Genomic DNA, 26940 nt, shown 5'->3' with positions numbered 1-26940 from the left:
TCCCAACTCCTGTACTCAATACTCTGACCAAGAAAGGAAAGCATACCAAACGCCGCCTTCACTATCCTATCTACCTGCGACTCCACTTTCAAGGAGCTATGAACCTGCACTCCAAGGTCTCTTTGTTCAGCAACACTCCCTAGGACCTTACCATTAAGTGTATAAGTCCTGCTAAGATTTGCTTTCCCAAAATGCAGCACCTCGCATTTATTTGAATTCAACTCCATCTGCCACTTCTCAGCCCATTAGGCCCATCTGGTCAAGATCCTGTTATAATCTGAGGTCACCCTCTTCGCTGTCCACTACAGGCAAGCTTTCTACAACTCAACCTTTGTGACTAAGAGAAAGCTATGATTACGTACCAGTGTGATGTTTAAATAATCATAATGTTCTAACATTCCACTGTACTTGTGTTCAGAGATTTCTTGATTTGAAAGCACAAAGCTCAGAAGCAACTGAATAGAGACGGAATCACTTTAATATCTTGGCTATGCCAAGTTCCTGATCTTTGCCAAAGAATGACACGAGAGATGTCTCAAAGTTCTGGTCAAAGAAGAATAAAATGTGTGTGCATGCGTGTGTGTATGATACACACATCTATGTGTGTTCATGTATGTTTGCTTGTGTGGCCATGTTGGGAATTGGCTAAAACGCAGCCGTGATGACCAAAATGCTTAAATTTTTTGTCTCAGTTCGCCAAGAGGTGCAGGTGTCAATGGTGTCATCGTGTGAGAAGAATCAAGCAAAGTGAGAATTTGAAGAAAGCTGATATGTAATTGAACAAACAAATTTTTTTCTGAGCAATGTCGATGTCTCACAGTGCTCTAAAAGATCCACCAGTTAACAAAATTGGGGTAAAAAGGTCAAGTGATTTCTTCCATAATTTAGTTCACACTGAAGTGAATACACAAGTAAACCAGCCGGAACAGCAAAAGGACCTGCTGAATGTGCAAACATGGCCAGCCTGAATTTTTACACCTGCCCCTCTATTCTGAAATTTATATAAGTTAACTACACAAAAGTTACATTCTAAATCTGAACAAATATGGTAAATCTAATGACTGAAAACTTGTTACAATTTATAACTGGTAAAAACTGTCCTGGTAAATGTGTCATACTATAATTGCATCCTCCTGCCAATAGGTGCACAGTTGTGCCACAAAAGGTGAGTGTGTGTAACTGAAGCAAGGCATAACACTTTATACTGGAGATGTAATTTATTTGTTAAAGACGATAAGAAATAGGAAGAGAAAAGGGCTGTTCAGCCCGTTAGGTTTGCTCCAACATTTAACAGGATCACTCCTAATCCGACATTCCGCAAGTCCATTTTCCGACCCTTTGCCATTAACCTTTGATTCCCTTGCTGATGAAGAATCTATCTATCTCAGCCATAAATGTACTCTATCCCTACAGCTCTCTGTGGCAAGGAGTTCCAAAGACTCAAAACCCTTACAGAAAAGAAATTCCTCCTCTTCTCAATCTTAAATTGGTGCCCTTTAATTCTGAGCTGAAAATGTGTTGCTGGAAAAGCGCAGCAGGTCAGGCAGCATCCAGTGAACAGGAGAATCGACGTTTCGGGCATAAGCCCTTCTAATAATATCACAGATCTTAACATACGTGATGATATGCCTTTGGAGTTGCAGCAGGTAACTTGGCTGCTGTGGTTGGCCACATCATTTGAAAAGAGCTTGGCTGCTCTCTTTGTGGTACAAGCCATATTCCTGCCCACTCCTGATACTCTTCGATTTCCTTGTTAGCCAAGAGTCAACCTATCTCCTAAATATTTCATGAAGGATGTTGTTAAACTTGAGAGAGCTCAGAAAAGATTTATAAGAATACTGCCAGGACTGGAGGGGTTGAGTTATACGGACAGGCTGGATATGTCTGGAGTGTCAGAGGCTGAGGGGTGACTTTATGGAAGTTTATAACATCATGAGAGGCATGGATAGAGTGAAGGTCTTTTTCCTGGGGTGGGGGGAGTCCAAAACTAGACAGTATAGGTTTAAGGTGAGAAGGGAAAGATTTAAAAGGGACCTGAGGGGTAACTTTTTCAAGCAGAGGATAGTGTGGTACAAACAAGCTGCCAGAGGAAGTTGTGGAGGAGGATACACTTACAACATTTGAAAGGCAAATGTTGGATGGGTATATGAATAGAAAGGGTTTCGTGAGGTATGGGCCGAATGCTGGCAAATGGGACTAAGTCAGATCAGGATGTCTGGCTGGCATGTATGAGTAGGACTGAAGAGTCTGTTCCCTTGCTGTATGACTCCATTACTCACAGTGGGGCAAAAAGTTCCACGGACTCAAGATCCTCTGAGAGAGAACATACTCCTCACACTGTCTTAAATGGAAGTCCCTTCAATTTTAAATTGAGCACCTAGTTCTAGTCTCTCATCCAAAAGGAAGTATCTTTTCAATGTCTACTTTGTCAAGTCCCCTCAGGATCTTATATATGTCAATAAGATCACTCTGCTAAACTCTAAAGATTATCAGCCCAATCTGTGCAAACCTTCATCACAAGGTAATACATTAATCTCAGGAATCAGTCAAATTAACTTTGACTGAATTAATCTTGACTTACATAACTCTTTAAAAAAAAAGCGGTCCATTTCTTCAAGTTGATCCCTATGTACCTATCATTTCCTCATATTACTGAAAAATGATACACTTATTGAAGCTTTTGTCTTGCACTCATCAGGATAATCATAAGAATGCTAGTTATTATAACTTACTGGGCTGGTGTGCTGGAAATCACACCCCACTATTCCTGGAGTCATCACCAATGTGTGAAAAAACTATCCAAAGTCCCCAGTATACCTGACAGATGAGCACAGGCCAACGAAAACACCAGGGCTTTCGTCTTAACAATTAAACAGCCATGTATTGCAAACAGATTGTGGCAGGAAAGAAACTGACTAATATCTCGGTATATCTCTTTTGAATTCCCCTTTTTCACAAACAGACACACAGAGAGTGACAAGGCATGAAAATTAAGGGAAGTAATTACGGAAACACAGTTCAATAGCACCAAGCTGGACCACAGGTAAATTATTTTCTTTTGGTTTCTTCTAATTTAATTTTAGTTCTTTGCTGATAAAACAAAGTTGTTGACAGATTGATGCTCTCTTTCATTCACTGGTTGAGAATGTGGCCCTTTTCGCATTACTTAAGTAATTATCCCTTTTTCAACAGGGGGATTGCAGAAAAAAATCTGCAGAAGACAATTAGCTATGCCTGGAGACTTTGTGGTATAATACCACACAAGAGAGAAGTGCAGAGAGATTTTTGACCTTTTCCTTTTATAGGCTTTCCAGATGCATTTCTGCTGTTCTGGCTCCACACAAGACATGATCACCTGGTCAGGTACCAATCAAATTATTGTTGTCAAGCCATTGCCTCCTCATTCAGAACCAATCAGCTCCATACTGTCTGTTTTTGCTCTCATTGCTCCAAGTCAACATTGTATACAACTCATAATTTATCCTCTATACATATATAAATAAAACAGCCAGCTCTTTACAGTCTTCTTGGTTTAAAGCAATATCTTCCTTTTTTGGTGTATGCGCTTTTTACACATTGTGAAAGTAAACAACATTTTAATACTGCATGAGAAATTACTGCTGTTTGGTTGGCAAATGGACATTGGTCAGAAGAGATTGCCAAGGAAAAGGCATTAGTTTAGATTAGATTAGATTAGATTCCCTACAGTGTAGAAACAGGCACTTCGGCCCAACCAGTCCACACCAACCCTCTGAAGAGTAACCCACCCAGACCCGTTTCCCTCTGGCCAATGCACTTAACACTATGGGCAATTTACCATAGCCAATTCACCTGACCTGCACATCTTTGTGACTGTTGGAGGAAACCGGAGCACCCAGAGGAAACCCACGCAGACACGGGGAGAATGTGCAAACTCCACACAGAGAGTCGCCTGAGGTTGGAATCAAACCTGGGACCCTGGTGCTATGAGGCAGCAGTGCTAACCACTGAGCCATCGTGCCACCCATACTGAGCCACCGTGCCACCCATTAAATGATGACTGACAGTTAACTGCCAAACTTTGCTTGAATATAAATCAAATTAAAACAAGGTTTGGCTGTTAATTGTTAGTCAGCATCTAACTAATGCATTTCCATGACAATCAGAGTCCACCTCCCAAGCAATCATCACTCTCCTTTCATACAGTGTGAAATGTTGTTCCAGCTTACAATGGTATTCTTGTAAATGTCTTGTTGAGTGGAAGATAATAAGCCTTGACAAAACAAATCTTTTTTCAGCAATCCTCAAGTTTTGTACTAACAAATGACGATTTTCTCATTACTACATCTTACCAAATTTATTCACATTCTTTCATGGTTACCATTTCTTTTTAACCTGGTTATTTTTAAAAATTTCCACTTCCTTCTTTTTCCCATTTCCATAAATTCTCAGGCCAGAAAAGTAGTCTCTTCCTTGCACTTGCTGATGACCACGATAAGGGTGATCAGTAACTCAACCTGGCATCTTCTCTCCCAAATTCTTGTCAGTTATATCCCACTATCACCACTCTTAGAAGTTACCTTTTTTTTAAATGAATTGCTAACTACATCCCATTACTCATTGCAATTTATATGGGGACGTGGAAATTCCTGCACTTCCGGACTACCCAGATGAGTTCATGTTAATGGAAAACTCAATTTGCAGCTTATCTAAATCTAAACAAATTCCCATTTTGCCATGTAGCTCCCATGGAGTTGTTTCATGAGATCAGTGAGAATTTAATCACTGATTTGGCTCCTCTTCTAATTAAATGTAAAACTGATAGTGAAAAGTAATGTATGGTACTGTTCTAAACCAATCCAGCAAGTCAAGTAGTTTGATAAAGATTAGACACCTAGAATGAAATTTCAGGTTTCAGTGGACTTGCAGATTTGAACAATCAACAGAATGGGTCCTGAGTTGTATCTGAAAGTCGTCTGGTGGCTCAGTTGATGGAAGCATTGTTCAACTTAGCCAGACAGATGAGAAGATCCCAGGTCTCATTCTCTGTCCAAAGTGAGTCAATAGGTCTCACTCAAGGAGGCAGTGATACTACTGACATCAGTGTTACTGTGTTAGGGAAGCAAAAATCATGCAAGATTTCAATTCCAGTTTGAACCTAAGAGCAATAAAAATTGAAGCACAAAATAGTTACTGCTTTCATGCTCCACATGTCATGGCTGATCGGATCAATGGCTCAACTTCACTTTCCCACTGGCCACCCTATAATCCTCAACTCTCCTGTAGATTAGAAATCTACCTAACCGAGCCTTGAATATATTCAATGACTCAGCCTCCACTGTTCTCTAAAGTACAGAATTTCAAAGATTAATGGTGGTCCATGTAAATAAAGTCCCCTTGATTTCAGTCTTAAATTGGATGCTCTTATTTGGAAACTATGTCCCCTAGCTCTAGGTTCCTATGACAGATCTGTTTCAAATTTTTGTACCTCTTCCACATCAACTGAGCATGTATTGCTTCAGAATGCTTACTAATCTCATGAATGAGCCTAGACAATGATTCCCTCATGAGGAGAAACATCCTCTCAACATCTTCCTTGACAAGTTCGTTCAGAGGCTTATAATATTCAGTAACATCATCTTCCATGCTCCAACTGCTCTTACACCACCATGAACAGACGTGATGGTTGTACTCCCTGCACTAATCAGTTGAAATAATAGTGGTCCCTTGAAGCAAGTCAATAAAGGAGGCAGAGGTGACAAAAATTTAAATCAGACCTGTCATTGGAACCTAGGAATAAGATAATTGTCTGTAAATCATTTCTAATTCAACTGAAATATGTACTGAGTAGCTGTTTGGAATTTTTACTGTTCATCATACTCTAGACCAACACTATCCCAAGATATTTACATCATAAATAAATTCAACAGGGAAAATCTCTTTACTCAGCCAGTGATGGGAAAGTGGAACTTGTTACTTAATGGATTGATTAAGGTGACGAGCATGGATACAGTTAATTAAAAGCTAGATAAGAACATATTGAAGAAATTAACAGAAGAACATGTAGCTGGATGAGAAGAGGTGGGAAAAGGCTCATATAGAGAATTAATAGTGTTATAGACACATTGAACTGAATAACCTGCTCCGTGGCGTAGATTTTACATAATAAAGGCCTTTAGTTTCAATGCCGATACTGAAGTCTATTTTTAAAGTTTATTTCAATAATTATAGAGATGTGATAGCAAAGCTGCTTATTTGCCTACATTTTGGAACCATGTACAAGCACAAAAGATCATTTATTTTACAAGCCTGATGTGTACGAGTTGATCCAGTTACAGCACTCAATTTTAATTAGAATGTATTGTCTACTCTCAAATACCTTTCACTGTAGCAACATATTTTGCCTATATAAACTATAATCAGCCCATGTAACTGTTCTTTAATCTGCATTATCTCACAAGCAGTGCATTCTCTTTATTCAGAGGTGTGTGACCCAGACATTAATCAAATGCAATCACTTCTTAAATAGGGCCAATTTTTATAGTTAAAAAATATATCAAATTCAGACAAAGTAAGTTTCTTCCTACATCCTTATGGATTCTTACTGAATGGATGCTTACACAAAAAATCTGACTGTGACTACATGATAGTGCAGTGAGCTATCTCTATGAATAAATGTACTTGCTATGATTGAGCTGAGCCATGTAGTAAAGAGAACGTTTAAATCCAATTGTCCAGTCTGTCTGAAATGAGTTGATCATCCAAACTGTTGGAAGGGTGACAACAGTTGGCTCAGACAACCCTCCGTAAGTTGGCTATAAATCAGACATCATGTCCAATACTCCTAACTGCTACCCAGTGACCCCATTGGAAATTTTCGCCAGTTGCCAATTTAGCCATTACCACTCACCATGATTCACAGCCAACCCTTTTGACAATACATTGAATAGCAGCTGGTGCCCAAGTAAATACCTCACCACAATCAGCACCTTCAGGAAAGGAGGAAAGATAAAGTAAAACTGACTTACACCATTCTTTCCAGTTTTCCATGTTTAAAGATTGACTGTTTTTTATTCCACTTGACCCATGAATTGTTAGTACAAAAAAGATTGTCCTTTTCCTGTCCAACACATCATGGGAAATAATCTTGCAGTTGAGACATTTCATAGACTTTATAAATGGAAGAATGCAATAATCACTAGTAGCTGCACCTAATCCAGGTTCACTCCACTCCTGTTGCTCATTTAGCCAAAGCATTGCCCATTCTGTAATTTAGCCCTGGAGACCATGTCCAGACTCTGTCCTTGCTGAGTCTGGACAGGCTAATCATAACTGGGCAAAAGTGAGGCAAAAGTGAAATCATAACTGGGGTCAGTGGGTGCTCTGTCAACATAATATGGGATTGATTGGTGGGGGGGGGGGGGGGGGGGGGGAGTCAGTCAGGTATACTAGTAACCTATGCTGTAAAGTGAAAAACTGAGACTGTTACATTGGCCAATATGTGGGCAGGACTGGTGTGTTCATTTTTGTATTCACTTGTCCTCGTTTTCACACCCCCACTTTGTTTCAATGGGATACCTATACGATTGGCAGGTGCATCAATGTTTTTCTAACACTCAGATGCACCACTGCTGTTTTCTCAAAACAGAGTTCCATTCGTTGCTCACACGAAGAGAATGGCAGTTCACAGAAGGTTCAATTTACAAAGCACATTTATCTGCTCAGGTATAAACGCGCAGTCTTTGTATTGGACTATGTCGAGCAATCTGAACTCTTCAAACACAGACACGTTTCCACGCTGTGTTTTACCCGGGCCTTCAATTGAACCTGGTTCTGAAACTCATTGGTTCCTGCAAACTGTTGCCATGGGCTCAGCGGCTAACTTGGTGCCCAGTTCAATCAGTTGCTACTCAACAGAAAGCTAAAGCTTACATCCTGCTGCAATGTTTCAAGCGCGGATCCCATCGCTACTGCCAGTGGGTCAAATCAAGCAAAGGCTTTGAATTTAACACGAAAGTCTGCGTTAGTTACAGGCTGAAAGGATAAAACCGAACTCAGTTGTGACACACTTCTGCCCAGCTCCTCAGCACTGAGGGGCACAATTCACATTGAACATGCAACGGTTATTTTTTAAATGATTATTTTTTTATTAAATTTAATCCGCATCATATTGACCGGGACACTCAGCCTTCATCGTGCGGTTGTTGGGTTTTTTTCAAAATTGTTAATTATTTTTTTAAAATACACATTTCTAAATTTAAATGCATTTCCTTAGACCGAGCTGGTTGCCATAGAGTAAATATTCGAGATGATGAACATTAATAGCAGCAACAATTACATCCTTTTGAAACTCAAGTTACACGAATTTTTGTTTTGAAGACAGACCTTTGCCATGTTTTGTAAAGACGAGGCATGTCCATGTATCCCGAACACAGAAAGAACAAAATGCAGTTGAATAATTTAACATGGGAATGACATTTACACACACACACTCACACCTCCCCAGCAACTCACCGCTTGGACCAAGTCAGCAGCCAAAGAGCCTAGGACCACAAGTAGGATCCTGAAAGAAAAAGCAATTCTCTTTTTAAAAAGAGGCTCCATTCTGCGCCAGCAATAGCTCAGAGCACAAGAGATTCTGATATCACAGTTACAAGTGAGGTCCCGTTCTCTGCTGTCGTGTCTGTTACATGACTCTACAGTAAAATCCGACACTCAATTCGCTCTGAGTGCTGAGGGAGAGTTTCTCACATACCAATCGGTCATCCTGGTGGATTTGTTCTGCTACAAATCAACGGTGCTGGGGGCGAGACTCACAACCGGCTTCAGATCTCTTGCTTCTGTGTCACTCCGGTCATTGAAAGACCCACTGGAAGATCACCGCCTTCGGGAGAGAGAGACAGAGAGAGAGTGAGAGAGAGAGTGAGAGAGAGTGAGAACAGCAGAAATGGAAGCAGCAGAAAAACAATCGGTGCGTTATAGAATAAACACTACCTCGTGTTTTGTTTTATTTTTAGGAACGGAGGAGCTGCAGGCGGCTTTGAGAAATGAACTGAGGGTGATCCCTGTTCCCTCTCCTGTAATCTGATCCATAAAAAGCCGGGGGATAGGGGCAAGGGGCGGAGTTTTCAGAGCTCTGGGTCAGAAAAAAAAACCCCACTCCAATTAACCCCCTCCTAATCAATAATATTACAAGCTTCCCATCAAAAAATAACACAGGCAAGTGCATTTATAGCAGCATCAGAATCACGCCACCGGGCTGTCTAAACGGTTTAAATGAAGCGATGTGACAATACACATGAAAGGCGATACTCACTCGCTGCTCCTTTTTTTTTATCATTTAGCATCGAAATGTTCGCTCCCCCTTAATTCACCGGAGTGTTCAGCAATGTCTCTCAATCCCTTTTGCAAGCGCAGTTGCATTCATAACCGCTAAAGTAAAATAGTCCCTCAAACAAAGTTTGCTAACTTTTCCACTCCCCCTCTTGTTTTTTTTTAAAAGAAAATAAAGTTAAGCCAAGAGGAAACAAAGGAGGGGTCAGGACGGCTGGGTGGGGCGGGGCGGCAGCTCCTATTGGAGGTGCTTTGATTTATTTCTCTCAGCTCCCCCCCCCACCAACTCTGAACACAGCAGGTTAAAGCCATTCTCTTTTTTTCCCCCCCTTTGCGAAGTGGTACAGTTTGTATAGGAAGTAGTTCTGCCGGATTGTGGAGATTAGAGGGAGAGCGAGGAGACAGTGCCTGGGCTGTTAGATAGAGGGGTGAGAGGCATAGAGTAACTGGCTATTGCACTCTCCCTCTCGCTCTCTCTCTGTCTCTTTCACTGTTTTACACACATACAGGCTATAGCAGCACATTCTCAGTAAATTTCTACATCCCCACCCCCCCCTCCTCACCACAGCTCTCTCTTTACGGAATATCAATCCTTTTCTCTATTTCCGAATAGAACATGTGTGGATGTGCAATTTCAAACAGTTGATCAAAGAGCCTGGGAGGAAAAAAAATGAGGCTTGAGTATTCCTCCTTCGACCGACTTAGCGTTCGGATATTTTTGCTGCTATCGGCGCTAACACTTTTGGTGGAGAACTCCGAAGCAGCGGTGAGTATTATATTTTGATATGTTCTTTCTCTTTACCCCTCTGGGTTTTGTCCCCCCCCCCCCCCCCCTCTAACAATCATTGAGATACAAACAGCGGCGGCCAGAAAATTGTTTTCGTTTAAACATAACTGCAGCTGCAGATCTGTAGTCGCTATTTTTGTTACGGGCTGCTGGAGATGTTTGAAGGGTTGCCTTTTTTTTTGAGTGCAAGACTGGTGTGATTCCAACTGTGGCGTTAAGTTGTCCCTTTGCAAATAGAAGTGCACCTCACGGACGGTTCTGATGTTCTCTGAAGAGTGTTTGTGTTGCTGTCTTACTAGTGGGAACTCGTAACAGTTACCCCTCTGGTTTTGTCCCCCCCCCCCCCCCCCCCTCTAACAATCATTGAGATACAAACAGCGGCGGCCAGAAAATTGTTTTCGTTTAAACATAACTGCAGCTGCAGATCTGTAGTCGCTATTTTTGTTACGGGCTGCTGGAGATGTTTGAAGGGTTGCCTTTTTTTTTGAGTGCAAGACTGGTGTGATTCCAACTGTGGCGTTAAGTTGTCCCTTTGCAAATAGAAGTGCACCTCACGGACGGTTCTGATGTTCTCTGAAGAGTGTTTGTGTTGCTGTCTTACTAGTGGGAACTCGTAACAGTGAGTGGGAACTGAGTACCTGCATTATGAGCCGGCCGAACTGTCGGTGAGAACTCCGTATGCTGTCCACTTCCCACCCCCATTTAAAAATAAAGCCCGTGTGTTTTCATCTAAAGTTATAATCGTTGTACAAACTTCTCAGTAGAGTGTGTAGGGGAGGAGAGAAGCAGAGTTCTATTAGGTGCTAAAGGGGTAATTTTACATTGCCCTCTCCGCTACTTTGCCCAAGAAAACGTTTTACTCAAAGGTACGAATGACAAAAGATTCCTCTTCCTTGGCTCCACACCCATCACTCTGCTCGGTATGTCCAGTGCAGGCTCTATGCATCCAGGAATGGCACCAGCTCCTTACATTTGTATAACGCCTTTGGTTGGAGTTAAAAAGGAGCCAGGACGCTTCACAAACGCCACCTGACACTGAGCAGCTAAGGGAGATGGCCTGAGCTTGAGCGACGAGGTAGATTTTAAGGAGCATCTTAAAAGTGGAAGGCCGGCTGGAGAGGTAGAAAGAGGCCTTGACAGCTGGCGGCATGGCCATCAGCGAGGGTGCAATTAAAACGGAAGGTCGAGAAGTGGAGGGGCACAGAGACCTCAGGAAAGTTATGTGGCTGGAGCAGATTGCAGAGGTGTGGGAGGGCGAATCCCGTGGAGGGATTTGAAAATGACAACGAGACTTTATAAAATTCATGCATTGCTCAGCAATATAAGTTAGTGAGTAGGTACAGAGGTGACGGTGACCGGGAATAGGTGTGAGTTAGCCTGCATAGCTAAGTTTTGCATCACCTCAAGTCTAGTGAGGGTAGACTATAGGAGACCAGTTAGCAGTGCATTGAAACAGTCAGATCCAGGCTAACATATGGAAGTTTTCGGGAGCAGATGACCTGAGGCAGAGGTAGCATCAAATAATATTAAAAGAGACCTAAGGGGCAACTTTTTCACACAGAGGGTGGTACGTGTATGGAATGAGCTGCCAGAGGAAGTGGTGGAGGCTGGTACAATTGCCACATTTAAGAGGCATTTGGATGGATATATGGATAGGAAGGGTTTGGAGGGATTTGGGCTGGGTGCTGGCAGGTGGGACTAGATTGGGTTGGGATATCTGGTCAGCATGGACGGGTTGGACCGAAGGGTCTGTTTCCATGCTGTACATCTCTGACTCTATGACTCTAAGGTAGAAATAGGCAGCACACAGTAATGAAGATATGAGCTCAGAAACTCATCTTAGTGTCAGATAGGACCGCATGTTTGAAAGTAACTGCTCAGCAACTGCCAGGAGATAGACTAATTAAGTCAATGACTAGAAAACTGTGGCAGGAACGAGAGATAATGCCTTCAGTTTTCCAATTATTGAAGGAAATTTATGCTTATTCAGCGCTGGATGTCAGACAAACAATCCTGGCAATGTGAAGGGACCATACACAGATAGTAAAGTATTAAGAGGTAGAGGAGAGGGAGAATTAGTTGCCTTAACATACTTGTGAAAATTGATTATGTCACCATTTTCACTGACTTTTTTTCCATTTGCAGTATTTTAGAGCGTATCACATTCCCCCAGAACTCAATATTTCATTTTGTGAAAATACAATCGACAGTGATGAATGGTGAATTGAGTTCTTTTCAATAACAGGGAAGATTTGCCAATGTATCTAAAGCATGAAACAGCCCTGACATTAACCAGTTTTCCAATGTTTTATTTGGTGCTAAGCAATGTGATGTTTTTGGTCATTGGGTGGAAATTGGAATAATTTTTAAACTGATAATCTAAAATGAAACAAATTAACATAGTGAGTTCCAACTGTAAAAATTTGGGTCAAAAAGTTTGTAGGTTGCAATGAATGGGGCTTTTGTGGTTCAGTAACAGTGTCCTTAACTTTAGAGCTAGTAAGTCCTAGGTTCAAGTCCCACTTGCTCCAGAGATGTGTCATAACCTGTCTGAGTAGGTTGGTTTTTAAAGAAATCTGTACATTGCTACTAAACTTCGATATTGTAATTCCAGATTACATGGCAGTGAAAATGTTGTAACTCAGTAAACCCAGTGCTTTTTGCAGAAGTGCAACATTTTTGCTGCTTTCCTGTACATGCAGGTCGGTCACTAGTTATGCATTTTGAACTTTTGTTTGAGTATGAACTGGAATTCAATATTGTGTTCCCACCAGCTGAGATGGTGAATATTCAATAATATGTTCCTACCAGCTGAGATAGTCAGCTGAAGAATACAAACCTCTTAGTTCATCTACACTGCTCAACTGCATGTACTTGCTATCCTAACTCCTTAAAGTTATCTTTTAACTTACAACTACAGGGTTACAATTGTTCAGAGATCAGTTGTGGGATCGTTTTGAAGTAGTTCAGGTGTCAGGTTTAGATTATGGAGGAATTGGAGGGAAAGAAGAAAAATAGTCTACTTCAGAAGAAAAGTCAGTCAGTTCCACAATTGAAAGAAGCCATCAATACTGGTATATAAAAAAGTACCACTGACTGTTGAGAGTCTGCTTGACCCAGTTAGGATATTTTTACCAGTACATTGTAAAAACAACCACACTATAATCCATGCCTATTAAAGTTGTGTAATGTTCATCTTCTATAGTCCTCTTAATGCATCACCTGAAATTGTCCTCACCACGAACAGCAGGAATAACAGACCTGTCACCACTCGTAACTTTGACTTAGTGTTATTCAAGAACACCAAACTGTTTCTGTGCTTTTATCATAGTAAAACATTTTAAGGCATATCAAAGGAGCATAATCAGACAGAAAAAAAAATGGCACCATGCCAGCTGACACTTGGACATGTGACCAAATGGTTGATCAGATGGATGTTAAACAGCTTTTAAAGAGGAGAGAGATATGGAATGTTAACTGTTTGGGGGTACCATCTCAGCGGGTAGCAATCTTACCCAAGAATCTGGGTTCATGTCTAAACTCCAGTTCTTGAGCACAAAAAGTCCAACTGATACTCCAATGCAATACTGAGGGCATGCTGCCTGTCAAATTCAAGGAACCATCTGCCCGTTTGTATGGATGTGAGAGGTCTACTGTCCATCATTTTGAACAAGATTAATGGAGTTATCTCTGGTGCTCTGGCTTACGTTCATCCCTTTATCAACATCACAGAAATATTAAATTGTCTGTTCATTTTCATAACATTCAGCAAAGGTACATTCCAATAAGAAAAGACAACTCTAAGGGAAGGAATTATCATCCATGGCTATCAAATTAAATTAAACATAATATCAAGTTGAATGAAAAAGCATGTGATTCTTCAAAGAGTTGTGACAGATCAGAAAATCAGACTGAATGTGGAACAAAGCAAAAAATGACTAAAAAGATAATAAAGAGGGCAAAATTAGAGAATGAGAGAAAGCTAACCAGAAATATAAGAAGATGGTCAGAACTTCTTCTGGATTTGCAAAGCAAAATATGTTTTACAGCTTTCATTTCAAGCTCAGTCAATTAAGCTTCCTGTGCTTAATTGTGCAAGACAATAAAATTAGCAACATTGTGACTCCAACTCTGATCTGTTGCACATCACCAGTTTACGTCCTTTCATTGGCGACTGCGCCTTCTGGTCCCTGGGCCCGAAACGCTGAAATTCCATCCATAAATCTATTTATTTTCTCTCCTTTATTGCTCCTTAAAAACACTTCCTCTTTTATCAGGCTTGAATCCATCTGACCCACTATTTCCTTATTTTGTTAATTTTATTGGTCAGTGCATTGAGTATAGGAGTAGGAAGGTCATGTTGCAGCTTTACAGGACTCTGGTTAGGCTGCTTGAACTTTTTATTAATTAACTGTGTGAAACCCAAGTAATTTATGTAATTCCTCATTTTGCCAATGTGCAATCCCAGTTCTTGAACAAGTTTCTGTTGAGCAAGGAGAGATTCAGAGGTGAATAGTCTCAATGATTCCAGGTATCAAAAATCATGATTTATGAAGAAAGGTTTGGGAAGTTTGGTTAGTTCTCTTCAGACAGGGCTGAGAAGGATTTGAGGAGATTGAATTAAAGCATTCCGAATAATGGAAAAGAATTGGCAAAGTCAATGCAGGAGCATTATTCAGAATAGATAAACATTCCAAAAACAGATACCAAGGATCAAACTGAAAATAATAGTTGGGCGGTGCTGAGCAGAAACAAGTTGAACTGCTGAGGTAAACTTTCAGCTCATCTTGGCCAGTGGTTGAGAACACAAATTGTCTGCCCTCAAGATTGACAATTGGAGATGCATGTACAAATATATATATGTGTATATATATATGTATATATATATATATGTATATATATATATATATATACATATATATATATCAAATGATGTGTCTGCACAAGTATGTGGGCACAAATCTAAGAAAAAATAGGCAAAATCAAACAATCAGAAACTTGCATAGTAAAGTTAAAAATCACGCAACACCAGGTTATAGTCCAACAAGTTTAATTGGAAGCACCAGCTTTCAGAGCCCTGATGAAGGAGCAGTGCTCCGAAAGGTGGTGCTTCCAATTAAACCTGTTGGATTATAACCTGGTGTTGTGTGATTTTTAACTTTGTACATCCCAGTCTAACACTGGCATCTTTAAATCTTGCATAGTAAAGACTTAATCAAAGAGGACTCCCCTGGAAAAGCTTCCTGTGCTTATTTGCACAAGACAATAAAATTAACAAAGTTGTGATTCCAACTCTGATCTGTTGCACATCATCAGTTTACACCCTTTCATCATTGGCAACTGTGCCTTCTGGTCCTTGGGCCCCAAACGCTGGAATTCCATCTGTCAATCTATTTATTTTATCTCCTACATTGCTCTTTAAAAACACTTCCTCTTTTAGCAAGCTTGAATCCATCTGACCTACTGTTTCCTTATTTTATTAACTTTATTGGTCAGTGCATTGAGTATAGGAGTAGGGAGGTCATGTTGCGGCTGTACAGGACTCTGGTTAGGCTGCTTGAGGAATACTACGTTCAAATCTGGTCTCCCTGCTGTAACAAGGATGTTGTGAAAGTTGAAAAAGTTCAGAAAAGATTTACAAAAGTGTTGCTAGGGTTGGAGGGTGTGAGCTTTTGGGAGGGACTGAATAGGTTGGGGCTATTTTCCCTGGAGCATCAGAGGCCGAGGGTTAACCTTATAGAGGTTGTTGCAATAATGAGGGGCATAGATAGGGTGAATAGCCAAGGTCTTTTCCTCAGGGTAGCAGAGTCCAAAACTAGAGGGCATAGGTTTAAGATGAGAGCAGAAAGATTTAAAAGAGAAATGTAAGGGGCAAATGTTTCTCGCGGAGGGTGGTGCGTGTATGGAATGAGCTGCCAGAGGAAGTGATGGAGGCTGGTACAATTATAACATTTGAAAGGTATCTGGATGGATATACAAATAGGAAGGAATCAGAGGGGTATGGGCCAAATGCTGGCAAATGGGATTAGGTTAATTTCGGATCTCTGGCCAGCATGGACAAGTTGAACTGAGGCATTTGATTACATGCTGGAAAGCTCTATGACTCTATGATTGCGAATGCACTTAAGAACTGCTATAGGATGCTTTACTATGTTAAAGGCACTATATAAATGCACAGTATTTTTGTGGTTGCTCATTGAAACATGCTGAGTTTTAACATCCAGCATTTTTAATTCGACTGCTTCACACGGTTTGGCTCAGCACATGGCAGGTCAATGTTCAAGCAAAGATGCAATCAGCTGAAGATAAAACCAGAGTGTACTGGAAAAGCTGAGCAGGCCCAGCATCCGCTGTGGAGAGAGAAACGGAGTTGATGTCTTTGGTCTGCGGCCTTCATCAGAAGGGGATAAAGTAAAGGATACAACCTTTTTTTAAAAGTGAGTCCCGAGGCAGCGAAAGATTGGAGGGAACAAAAGGTGGTGTCCATGACAGAGTAGAGAACTGGAGAGATTATGTGAGAAAAGAGATGATGATGTAAGGCAAGAAAGAAATAAAAGATTGCGCCAAAGGAATTGTAAATAGGAAGAACAGGATCCTCACCAACAGCTGCATAAACAGCAAAGGGGAATTTATAATCTGTAATTATTGCACCCAACATTCGTGCCTAAAAGGCTGTAAGATAACCTGTCAAAGGTGACCTCCTCAGGCTTTTACTTTGAGCTTAAATAGAGCAATAGCAGATGTGTGAGGACCAAGAAGTCAAAGCGGGAATGGGGTGGAAAATTAAATGTGACAGTTAACTGGGAACTTGGGTTACACTTACAGACTGCATGAAGGTGTTCCTTAAAGCATTCATATCATTTGCATTTCACCTTCCCATATAGCGGAGACTGCAAAATGGACAGGTGTATACAATTTACTCAATTGAACTAATTGCAAGTAAATCCCAAGATGGAACTTAATTTGATTTAAATAGCAACAAGTGTCTCATCCGCAAGTTGGAGAAGTGATGGGAGTCTGATGTGGCCCCCATTGGGAAGGGTCCAATGGAATTGAGTGCTTGTCAGATACGTAACTGGCCAGCATTGAGTCTTCTCTGGGTCTCCGGACACCAGGCACATAAGTCCTACCTGCTGGCTTCTGATTAGTTGTGGTTCCAAAGCAGTGGTTACTGGCAGTAGAGTTGTTAGGAAGAGGCCTAGAACAGCTCAAGAACCAAGCCACTGATCAGTGATATGGATCACGAGGAGGGGAGAGTTGGCTGGGATAGAACAGTGTGGAAAACAAGACAATTTGTCTTTCAGCAAGCATCCTATCCTCTTGCTAATACCAGGTCCCTAGTTCAGGTAATGAGTGTGCTTGACGAGCAATACCCTGCAGCCTACTCAATAACCTTTTACTTGATCACTCCACGTGGCTAGTTCCCTCTCAACCACTGATTGATTACCACCCGTCGGTGGATGAAGTGCTAAGGTGGGCAATCGTTTCCCACTGACGGGCTTCAGTTAACAACTAGACTAAAAAGGCCATGCACAAGACTCTCTACTCCAAATTTAATCAGCTAGAGGCAGGTATCTGCTGTGCTCCCTCCAACAAATTGTCCACCTCTGCTTCCAAACTGACCACTTTGAGGAGCATTACATTATGCCAATATTGGGAAAGTGAGGGGTTGTTGGAGAGCAGACTAAGGTACCAAGGAGGGAAGTTCCTCCAGACAGAGCAGCACAAACTGATCTGCCCCTTTATAACTTGGTGCAGTGTTGGGCAACAGGATTTTCTCCTAAGGCACAGATGTGGGTACGAAAATGCAGCTTTAGCCACACGCATTTATTTCTATGGCAAATGAAATGCTTGTGGTCATCATGCAATTTGCTAAAAGTACTTTAGAAATGTATATATTCTTAACAACATCTCCTATCATTAACTAACATAGAAATGTCATAAGTTATTTGTATTGTATGTACTAATCAGGAAGCAATTATCCAAATCTGGATTCCTAATTTGCCATATCTCAAGTGGCTAATATATTGGATGACAGTGGCTTTGTGAGTAAACACATCAGCAGATGTAAGTTTTAGACCATTCAGACCAGAAGGTTAGAATAAGATCTTGCTAATCGCAAGATCTTAGGAGAAATTCAAAATGTAAAGCTAGCAATTAAAGTTTGTAGTCCCAACCTTGATATAGGTAACTTCTGGAAACAAATAATTGATTGAATTAACATGTCAGAAGAGGAATGGGGATCTTTAAAAATGTTAATCCATCACTAATGGAAATTAAAATATTTGATACCAGTTATTTTTAGGAGCCAAGCGCTTAAACTTGTTTTCATTATATTGATCTTAGCTCAAGTAAACAGGAACGTTTTTGTTTTAGTTGCTGGCTTTTGGTCTGGTTTGAAGGTTTGTTGGAGAATGATGAGAATTTGTACATAGCACATGCAACTTATAGTCTGAATTTACATTCACAATTAAAGATAAATTGTTCAAATTTGTGAAATCTTCAAAGAAAAAGCAGAAATGCCCCTTTTCCATTTGTATGATCTTGCAAGGAGCTGTAAGAGTTGTGTTCTGATTCAATGCAACAAAGCTCTTATCTTGTTTTTTTTTAAATAATAATGGTGGTGTACATGTCTGGTTTTTTTTCTTGATCAGATCTTTTGTGCGTCATTCCCCTTGCTGATCATCTGACAATCTTACTCAGCATGAGTATCAATGCCACAGCTTTCTCAATGGATCGCTGAGCATGTGTAAGAATTGACTATATCAAAAGAAATGTTTGCAATATTTGAGATTAAAAGCACCTTTCATCTTATTCTTCCTCAACCTTGAGATGAAAAGTTAACGTTTTGGTGTTCTTGCTTATATGGAGTATAAGTGTATTAAATAATATGGAAATAATTATTTCAATTGTGCAGTAATCATCTTGTGAGAATATAGTGTCTTTTGAAGGAGGGGTAATTTTCCTCCTTCTCTTCACAGGGTGATTTATACTTGGATCTATTTCCACAGACAGTATTATCTTCAAGTATCTTTTCGAAGTAACCATGTTTAATTTAAATTCAAGAGGTGGGAGTCACTGCTAAGGTCAGCATTTGTGGGGTGGCATGGTGGCTCAGTGGTTAGCACTGCTGCTTCATACCATCAGGGGCCTGGGATCAATTCCAACCTTGGGCAACTGTAATATGATGAGATACTCTTAACAATACCAGCCTTTTTTTTTAACATATGATCAGCTGTATCACTAGGATTTTACTTAGGCATTATCATTTGTATGTGGGAAGTCCATACATTATCCCTTTCTCTCATTTAGTGGGCGGCACGGTGGAACAGTGGTCAGCACTCCTGCCTCACAGCACCAGAGACCCGGGCTCAATTCCCACCTCAGGTGACTGACTGTGTGGAGTTTGCACATTCTCCCCGTGTCTGCATGGGTTTCCTCTGGGTGCTCCGGTTTCCTCCCACAGACCAAAATGTGCACGTTAGGTGAATTGGCCATGCTAAATTGCCCATAGTGTTAGGTGAAGGGATAAATGTAGGGGAATGGTTCTGGGTGGGTTGTGGGTTGGTGTGGGCTTGTTGGGCTGAAAGGCCTGTTTCCACACTGTAAGTAATCTAATCTAATTTCTTGCTTGAACAAAGAAAATTCCTCAAGATTTCAAGCTTTGAAACTCAAATTGTGTTACATGAGAGCAGGTTAAACTGTAAAAATACTAGGGGTTAAACAGAGGTAACTGATTCCAGTAGTAATTCAACATGATAAATTGAGTTTTACACATCTGCATCTATCCACTGTTAAAATATATTGACTTAATAAGTTTTGTTGTGTAGCAAAAAAATACCCTGAATTGCTACTTTGAAATGTTGATATCAAAGATATGCTGCAAATTATACTAAATTGTAAAATAAACCCAGAAGATTAAAAAATAACTTACCTTTCCTACATGATGAATCCTTGATGAACCGCGTTCTCCTAAGTTTAAGATGTTCAAATGTGACCCTAAGGCCAGGTTATCTGACCTGTGACCACTCAATGTAATCTTAAGGTGCCAAATGTGAACTATGCTTCCATATGCTAATGTGTCTTAATTCGTTCAGCACAAACATTCACTCCCAAAAAGTTGGAAGTAAATTAAGTGCAACTGCAAAGTCATTCACTTTGACTACATTTTAGCAGTCGCACTAAAGCCTTGTACTCCAGAACAAGCTAAGCTACTTCAGTACAGCTACAACATTAGCATAACACAGCAATGTGAAAAATTGCGCATGGATGGCCTGTCTATGAAATATAGGATAGATCCATTCAGGTCAAGTAGCACCCTGTCAGTCTAGCCTTGATCATCAACAAAGCGATGGAGCCATCTACATGCTACCAAGTGACATTGACTCAGCCATAATCTACTTGTCGATGCTCTGTGCAGGTTTCTCCAATATTAATCGGCTCCAGACCTCATTGGAGCCTTGGGCCAAACTTTGACCAAAGAACTGAGCACACAAGATGAGGTGAGAGTGACTGCAACATTTGACTGAGTGTGACATCAACTACAAAACTGAAGTCAGTGGGAATTGAGGTGGTGTGGGGTTTGTTAGGGGGAGAGTTCCCTATTGAATGGAGTCATACCTAGCACAAAGGAAGATAGTTGTGGTTGTTGGAGGTCAGTCATCTCAGTTCCAGAATGTCACTACAGAGTTCCTCAGGGAAGAGTCCTAGGCCTAACCATCTTCAGCTGCTTCATCAATTGCTTTCCATTTATCATAAGGTCAGATGTGGTGAGGTTTTCTGATGATGACAGTGTTCAGTATTATTTGTGACTCCTCAGGTACTGATACAGTCCATCCCCATATGCAGTAAGACCTGAACAATATTCAAGATTGGACTGATAAGTGGCAAATAGCGTTCATGGCACAAAATTGCCATTATTGACCATCTCCAATAAGAAAACGTTTCTCCATTTGCCATTAACATAGTTGAATCTCCACAATCATCAACTTGGGAGTTACCATTGACCAGAAATTGAACTGGACCAATCCTATAAAGGCCATGGCTACAAGAGCAAGTCAGAAGCTGTAAATCCTGCAGTGGGCAACTCAACTCCTGACTCCCTGAATGCCATCCACCATTTATGAGGCCTAAGTCAGGAGTGTGATGGAATACTCCCCACTTGCCTGAATGAGTGTAGATCCAACACACTCAAGAAGATTGACACCCATCAAAACATGGCTTTCACTTCCTCCATCACCGACCAAACAGTATGAACTATCCACTAGATGCTGTGCAACAATTCACAAATCGTGCCTTCCACATCCACAACCCCTATCAACTACAATTATAAGGGCAGCAGATAGATGGCAATGCCACCACCTACAAGTTGCTCTCTAAGCCAAATCCCATACTTAATTAGAGCTAAATCACAGTTCCTTCAGTGTTGTTGGGTCAAGCTGCTAGAATTTCCTTCCTAATAGCATTTTGGGCGTACCTACCTTTCATAAACTACAGCAGTTCAAGGAAATAGCTCACCACCAGTATCTCGAAAGAAATTAGCGATGGGCAATAAAGCCCACATCCCATAAATGAACAGACTTTAAAAAGTGGTATTATAACCCCCATTTACCACAACTGTGTGTTGAGTGAATCAGATTATCTTTCCAATGTGTGTACACTGCCACTCGCGCATGCCTTCCCATATAAAAGTAATCCTCCTTGCTGATTTGACTTGTTCATGTGTGGCAAATAAATCTGCTAGGAGACAAGCAAACATTCAACAGTAAATGAACAAGTTATCTTCTGGGGATTAAATCCAAAAGCACATGCTTTTCTTTCGGCTAGTGATCTTGTTCATTTATCTCTTTCATGCAATGATGGCATTTGATAAGTTTGTCTATGTTGCCTTGTTGCATCATTTCAGAATCTCTGAGGGAATTCCAAAGTCAATTGTATCTTCACAGGACAGGGGAGAAGACAAGGTGAAATGATGATGCCTGAAAGAGACCAAGTTCATATTTGTCATACTTTTTAATTGACTCTTTGAGAACTGTAATAATTCCACCATTCCTACAAGATTTGTGGTCTTCATGTGCTTTGTGTGCAGTTAATAAAGCATAGAACAAAGAACAGTACAGCATAGGAACAGGCCATTCAGCCCACCCTGTCTGTGTTGAGTCGTGAGTTCATGGAATGCCCTGCCAGTAGCAGTGGTAGACTCTCCCTCTTTATGGGCATTTAAACGGGCATTGGATAGGCATATGGAGGATAGTGGGCTAGTGTAGGTTAGGTGGGCTTGGATCGGCGCAACATCGAGGGCCAAAGGGCCTGTACTGCGCTGTATTTTTCTATGTTCTATGATGCCAATGTAAACTAATTTCATTATTTCTGTCTGCAAGTGCCCCATACCCCACTGTTCCATACCCCACTGTTCCATACCCCACTGGTCCATACCCCACTGGTCCATACCCCACTGGTCCATACCCCACTGTTCCCTGCCTGTGTCTGTCGAAATGCCCTCTGAGACACCGACCATCTTCAGTGTAAAAAGAACCTTCCTCATACATCTCCTTTAAATTTCTCCCCTCTCACCTTAACCCTATGCCTACTCATGTTTAACTTTTCCTCCTTAAAAAAAGTCTCCATCTATCCTATCAATGCCACTCTTAATTTAGTATAGCTTTATCAAGTCGCTGCTCAATCTCTGACACTCCAGTGATATTCAAGTTTGTCCAACCTCTCTTTATAGCTAATACGCTCCAATTCAGACAACATCTCGGTAAATCTCTCCAAAGCCTCCACATCCTTCCTATCATGTGGTGACCAGCACTGCACACAATACTCCAAATGTGGCCTAACTAACATTTTTCTTTAGCTGCAGAAAATTGCTTTATTAAAGTTGGATGGCTCTTGTAATTGAACTCGCTGTTATTGCCCCAAGGGAAGAGCAAAAGAACACCCACAATTCAGCCATACATATTTAAATAAATAATTAAAGGTCGCATGAAGTGGTTGAAAACTCAGCTGACCAGTATTTCCATGGCCATGCAACAATATATTTGGCATGGAAGGATGTGCAACCAAACTTTAAAAATGTTTGTAAAATGGCCGGAAGAAAGTAAGGTGCTACGCCAGAAGAGTACCCATATTGGGAATTAGTACACCCCTTACCTCTTTGCTTGCACTCCAAAACCAACAACCCTAATGCCCCAACACTGTCTTCCAAAGATGCCTTCCTTCCCTGTCCACTACACCCTGCATCTTTTACCCTCGAGATTCATGGGCTGATCTTCGTGCAATTCCAGCAATGCCCACTATTGGGCACTGGCATTGCTTCAGAAGGTCAAGATGTTTTTCAACGGAGCAGGGTGCATGTCCCACTCTGCCCTTATGAGCACTGGTTATGGCATAACGTAGAGTCATAGAGTCATAGAGATGTATAGCATGGAAATAGACCCTTCGGTCCACCTCGTTCATGCCGACCAGATATTCCAACCTAATCTAGTCCCACTTGCTAGCACCCAGCTCATATCCTTCTAAACCATTCCTGTTCCTATATCCATCTAGATGCTTTTAAATGTTGCAATTGTACCAGCCTCCACCACTTCATTTGGCAGCTCATTCCATATACACAACAACCTGTGTGTGAAAATGTTGCCCCTTAAGTCTCTTTTATATCTTTCCCCTCTCACCCTAAACTTATGCCCTCTAGTTCTGGACTCCCTGAACCCAAAAAAAGACTTTGTCTATTTATCCTATCCATGCCCCCCATGATTTTATAAACCTCTAGAAGGTCACCCTTCAGCCTCCAACGCTCCAGGGAAAACAACCCCAGGCTATTCAACCTCTCCATATAGCTCAAATCTTTCAACCCTGGCAACATCCTTGTAAATCTTTTCTGAACTCTTTCAAGTTTCATAACATCTTTCTGATAGGTAGGAGTTCAGAATTGCACGCAATATTCCAACAGTGGTCTAACCAATATCCTGTACAGCCGCAACATGATGTCCCAACTCCTGTATTCAATACTCTGACCAATAAAGGAAAGCATACCAACTCCTTCTTCACTACCCTGTCTACCTATGACTCTCAATGAACTATGAACCTGTATTCCAAGGTCTCTTTGTTCAGCAACACTTCCATTAAGTGTATAAGTCCAGTTAAGATTTGCTTTCCCAAACTGCAGCACCTCGCATTTATCTGAATTAAACTCCATCTGCCACGTCTCAGCCCATTGGCCCATCTGATCAAGATCCCACTGTAATCTGAGGTAACCCTCTTCGCTGTCCACTACACCTCCAATTTTGGTGTCATCTGCAAACTTACTACTATACCTTTTATGCTCACATCCAAATCATTCACATAAATAACGAAAAGTAGTGGACCCAGCACTGATCCTTGTGCCACTCCACTGGCCATAGCCTTCCAATCTGAAAAACAACCCTCCATCACCACCCTCTGTCTTCTACCTTTGAGCCGGTTCTGTATCCAACTGGCTAGTTCTCCCTGTATTTCATGAGATCTAACCTCGCTAACCAGTCTCCCATGGGGAACCTTGTCGAACACCTTACTGAAGCCCATATAGATGACGTTTACCGCTCTGCCCTCATCAATCCTCTTTGTTACTTCTTCAAAAAACTCAATCATCTTCATGAGATATGATTTCCCACGCACAAAGCCACGTTGACTATCCCGAATCAGTCCTTGCCTTTCCAAATATATGTACATCCTGTCCATCAGGATTCTGTCTAACAACTTGCCCACCACCGACGTCAGGCTCACCGGTCTATAGTTCCTCGGCTTGTCCTTACCACCTTTCTTTAATAGTGGTATCACGTTAGCCAATTTCCAGTCTTCTGGCACCTCACCTGTGACTATGATGATACAAATGTCTCAGCAAGGGGCCCAGCAATCACTTCCCTAGCTTCCCAAAGAGTTCTGGAGTACATCTGATCAGGTCCTGGGGATTTATCCACTTTTATGCATTAAGACATCCAGCATTTCTTCCTCTGTAATATGGACATCTTTCAAGATGTCACCATCTAGTTCCCTACATTCTATATCTTCCATGTTCTTTTTCACAGTAAGCACTGATGCAAATATTCATTTAGTATCTCCCCCACCCCCTGCGGCTCCACACAAAGGCCGCCTTGCTGATCTTTGAGGAGCCCTATTCTCTCCCTAGTTACCCTTTTGTCCTTAATGTATTTGTAAAATCCCTTTGGATTCTCCTTAATTCTATTTGCCAAAGCTATCTCATGTCCCCTTTTTGCCCTCCTGATTTCCCTCTTAAGTATAATCCTACTGCCTTTATACTCTAAGGATTCACTCAATCTATCCTGTTTGTACCTGACATATGCTCCTTTGTCTTAACCAAACCCTCAATTTCTCTCGTCTTCCAGCATTCCCTATGCCTACCAGCCTTTCACCCTGACAGGAATATACTTTCTCTGGATTCTCGTTATCTCATTTTTGAAGGCATTCCATTTTCCAGCTGTCCGTTTACATGTGAACATCTGCCCCCAATCAGCTTTCGAAAGTTCTTGCCTCATATCATGAAAATTAGCCTTCCTCCAATTTAGAACTTCAACTTTTAGATCTGGTCTATCCTTTTCCATCACTATTTTAAAACTAATAGAATTATGGTCGCTGGCCCCCAAAGTGCTCCCCACTGAAACCTCAGTCACCTGCCCTGCCTTAATTCCCAAGAGTAGGTCAAATTTTGCACTTTTTCTAGTAGGTACATCCACATACTGAATCAGAAATTTTTTTGTACACACTTAACAAATTCCTCTCCATTTAAACCCTTAACACTATGGCAGTCCCAATCTATGTTTGAAAAGTTAAAATCCCCTACCATAACCAGCCTATTATTCTTACAGATAACTGAGATCACCATACAAATTTGTTTCTCCATTTCCTGCTGACTGTTAGGGGGTCTATAATACAATCCCAATAAGATGATCATCCCTTTCTTATTTCTCAATTGCACCCAAATAATTTAACCACTTTCCAAATGACTTGTTTTCTGTGTGAGCTTCTAAAATGCAGCCCCTGGCCACCATACAGCAGCCACTTCTGAGTGCATGTTTAAGTTGGGCAAGGATGCTCTTCAGTTAATTTAATCAGTTCCAAAATTCCAATGGCGTGTCAACTCTGATTAGCTTTCCTGATTGGTCCATGTTAACAACCCCAATCAACGATGCCATCAACACGATCCAGCTGGTTCCAGTCTCTATACCTGTCCAACTACATAAGTTGAGTTACATTTAAAGGAGGACAGAGATAGGTCATTGGATTAGTAAGTAAAGATACAGAAGGTCATTTCTAGAAATGTAGCTCAATAGAAGATTGTGATCTGACAGAAGATCTTTTGAAGGGCACAGCCTGACATACAAGCTCCTCATGATTGTGAGTGACAGTCTATCGCCAAATGGTGTAAACCACGATATTCTGGATGTGTTTCAACTTGCAGAATGTGGAATCATGGAAAGGCTACTTGACCCCGTGCTATAGAGCAGATAGGACAGAAAATAGAAAATGAAACACAATTTAAAGAAGCGTATTCATAGTAAATCTCTTTTCTCCCCTCATCAACATATATAGAGACTTAGAGATGTACAGCATGGAAACAGACCGTTCAGTCCAACCCGTCCATGCCGACCAGATATCCCAACCCAATCTAGTCCCACCTGCCAGCACCCGGTCCATATCCCTCCAAACCCTTCCTATTCATATACCCATCCAAATGCCTCTTAAATGTTGCAATACTACTAGCCTCCACCACATCCTCTGGCAGCTCATTCCATTCACGTACCACCCTCTGCATGAAAAAGTTGCCCCTTAGGTCTCTTTTATAT

General features: G+C 41.2%; 2 protein-coding genes across 13 annotated transcripts in view; one reads left to right on the top strand and one right to left on the bottom strand.

Annotated features, from left to right (window-relative positions):
* The window catches only part of col4a6 (collagen, type IV, alpha 6), a 421315-nt gene extending 411779 nt beyond the window's left edge, over window positions 1-9536 (bottom strand). For 4 of the 5 annotated variants that reach the window (XM_043705028.1, XM_043705025.1, XM_043705027.1 and 1 more), the window contains exons 1-3: window positions 9296-9536; window positions 8735-8863; window positions 8494-8542 (exon numbers count right to left, since the gene is read on the bottom strand). In XM_043705028.1, the coding sequence (XP_043560963.1) occupies window positions 8494-8542; window positions 8735-8745 (60 nt within the window). In that variant the 5' untranslated portion in view covers window positions 8746-8863; window positions 9296-9536. Of the gene's footprint in view, window positions 1-8493; window positions 8543-8734; window positions 8864-8973; window positions 9188-9295 lie in introns of those variants that run through there. The other variant, XM_043705026.1, reaches the window with a different exon arrangement.
* col4a5 (collagen, type IV, alpha 5 (Alport syndrome)) overlaps window positions 8936-26940 on the top strand; it is a 251079-nt gene continuing 233074 nt past the window's right edge. For 6 of the 8 annotated variants that reach the window (XM_043705036.1, XM_043705033.1, XM_043705038.1 and 3 more), the window contains exon 1: window positions 9632-10078. In XM_043705036.1, coding sequence (XP_043560971.1) covers window positions 9983-10078 — 96 coding nt within the window. In that variant the 5' untranslated portion in view covers window positions 9632-9982. Of the gene's footprint in view, window positions 8951-9631; window positions 10079-26940 lie in introns of those variants that run through there. The other 2 variants (XM_043705032.1, XM_043705031.1) reach the window with 2 other exon arrangements.

This window comes from Chiloscyllium plagiosum, chromosome 15, assembly GCF_004010195.1.
Source record: "Chiloscyllium plagiosum isolate BGI_BamShark_2017 chromosome 15, ASM401019v2, whole genome shotgun sequence".
Lineage (NCBI taxonomy): Eukaryota > Metazoa > Chordata > Chondrichthyes > Orectolobiformes > Hemiscylliidae > Chiloscyllium > Chiloscyllium plagiosum.
The sequence above is the reverse complement of the archived record's forward strand: the minus strand, read 5'-3'. Positions and strand labels throughout refer to the sequence as shown.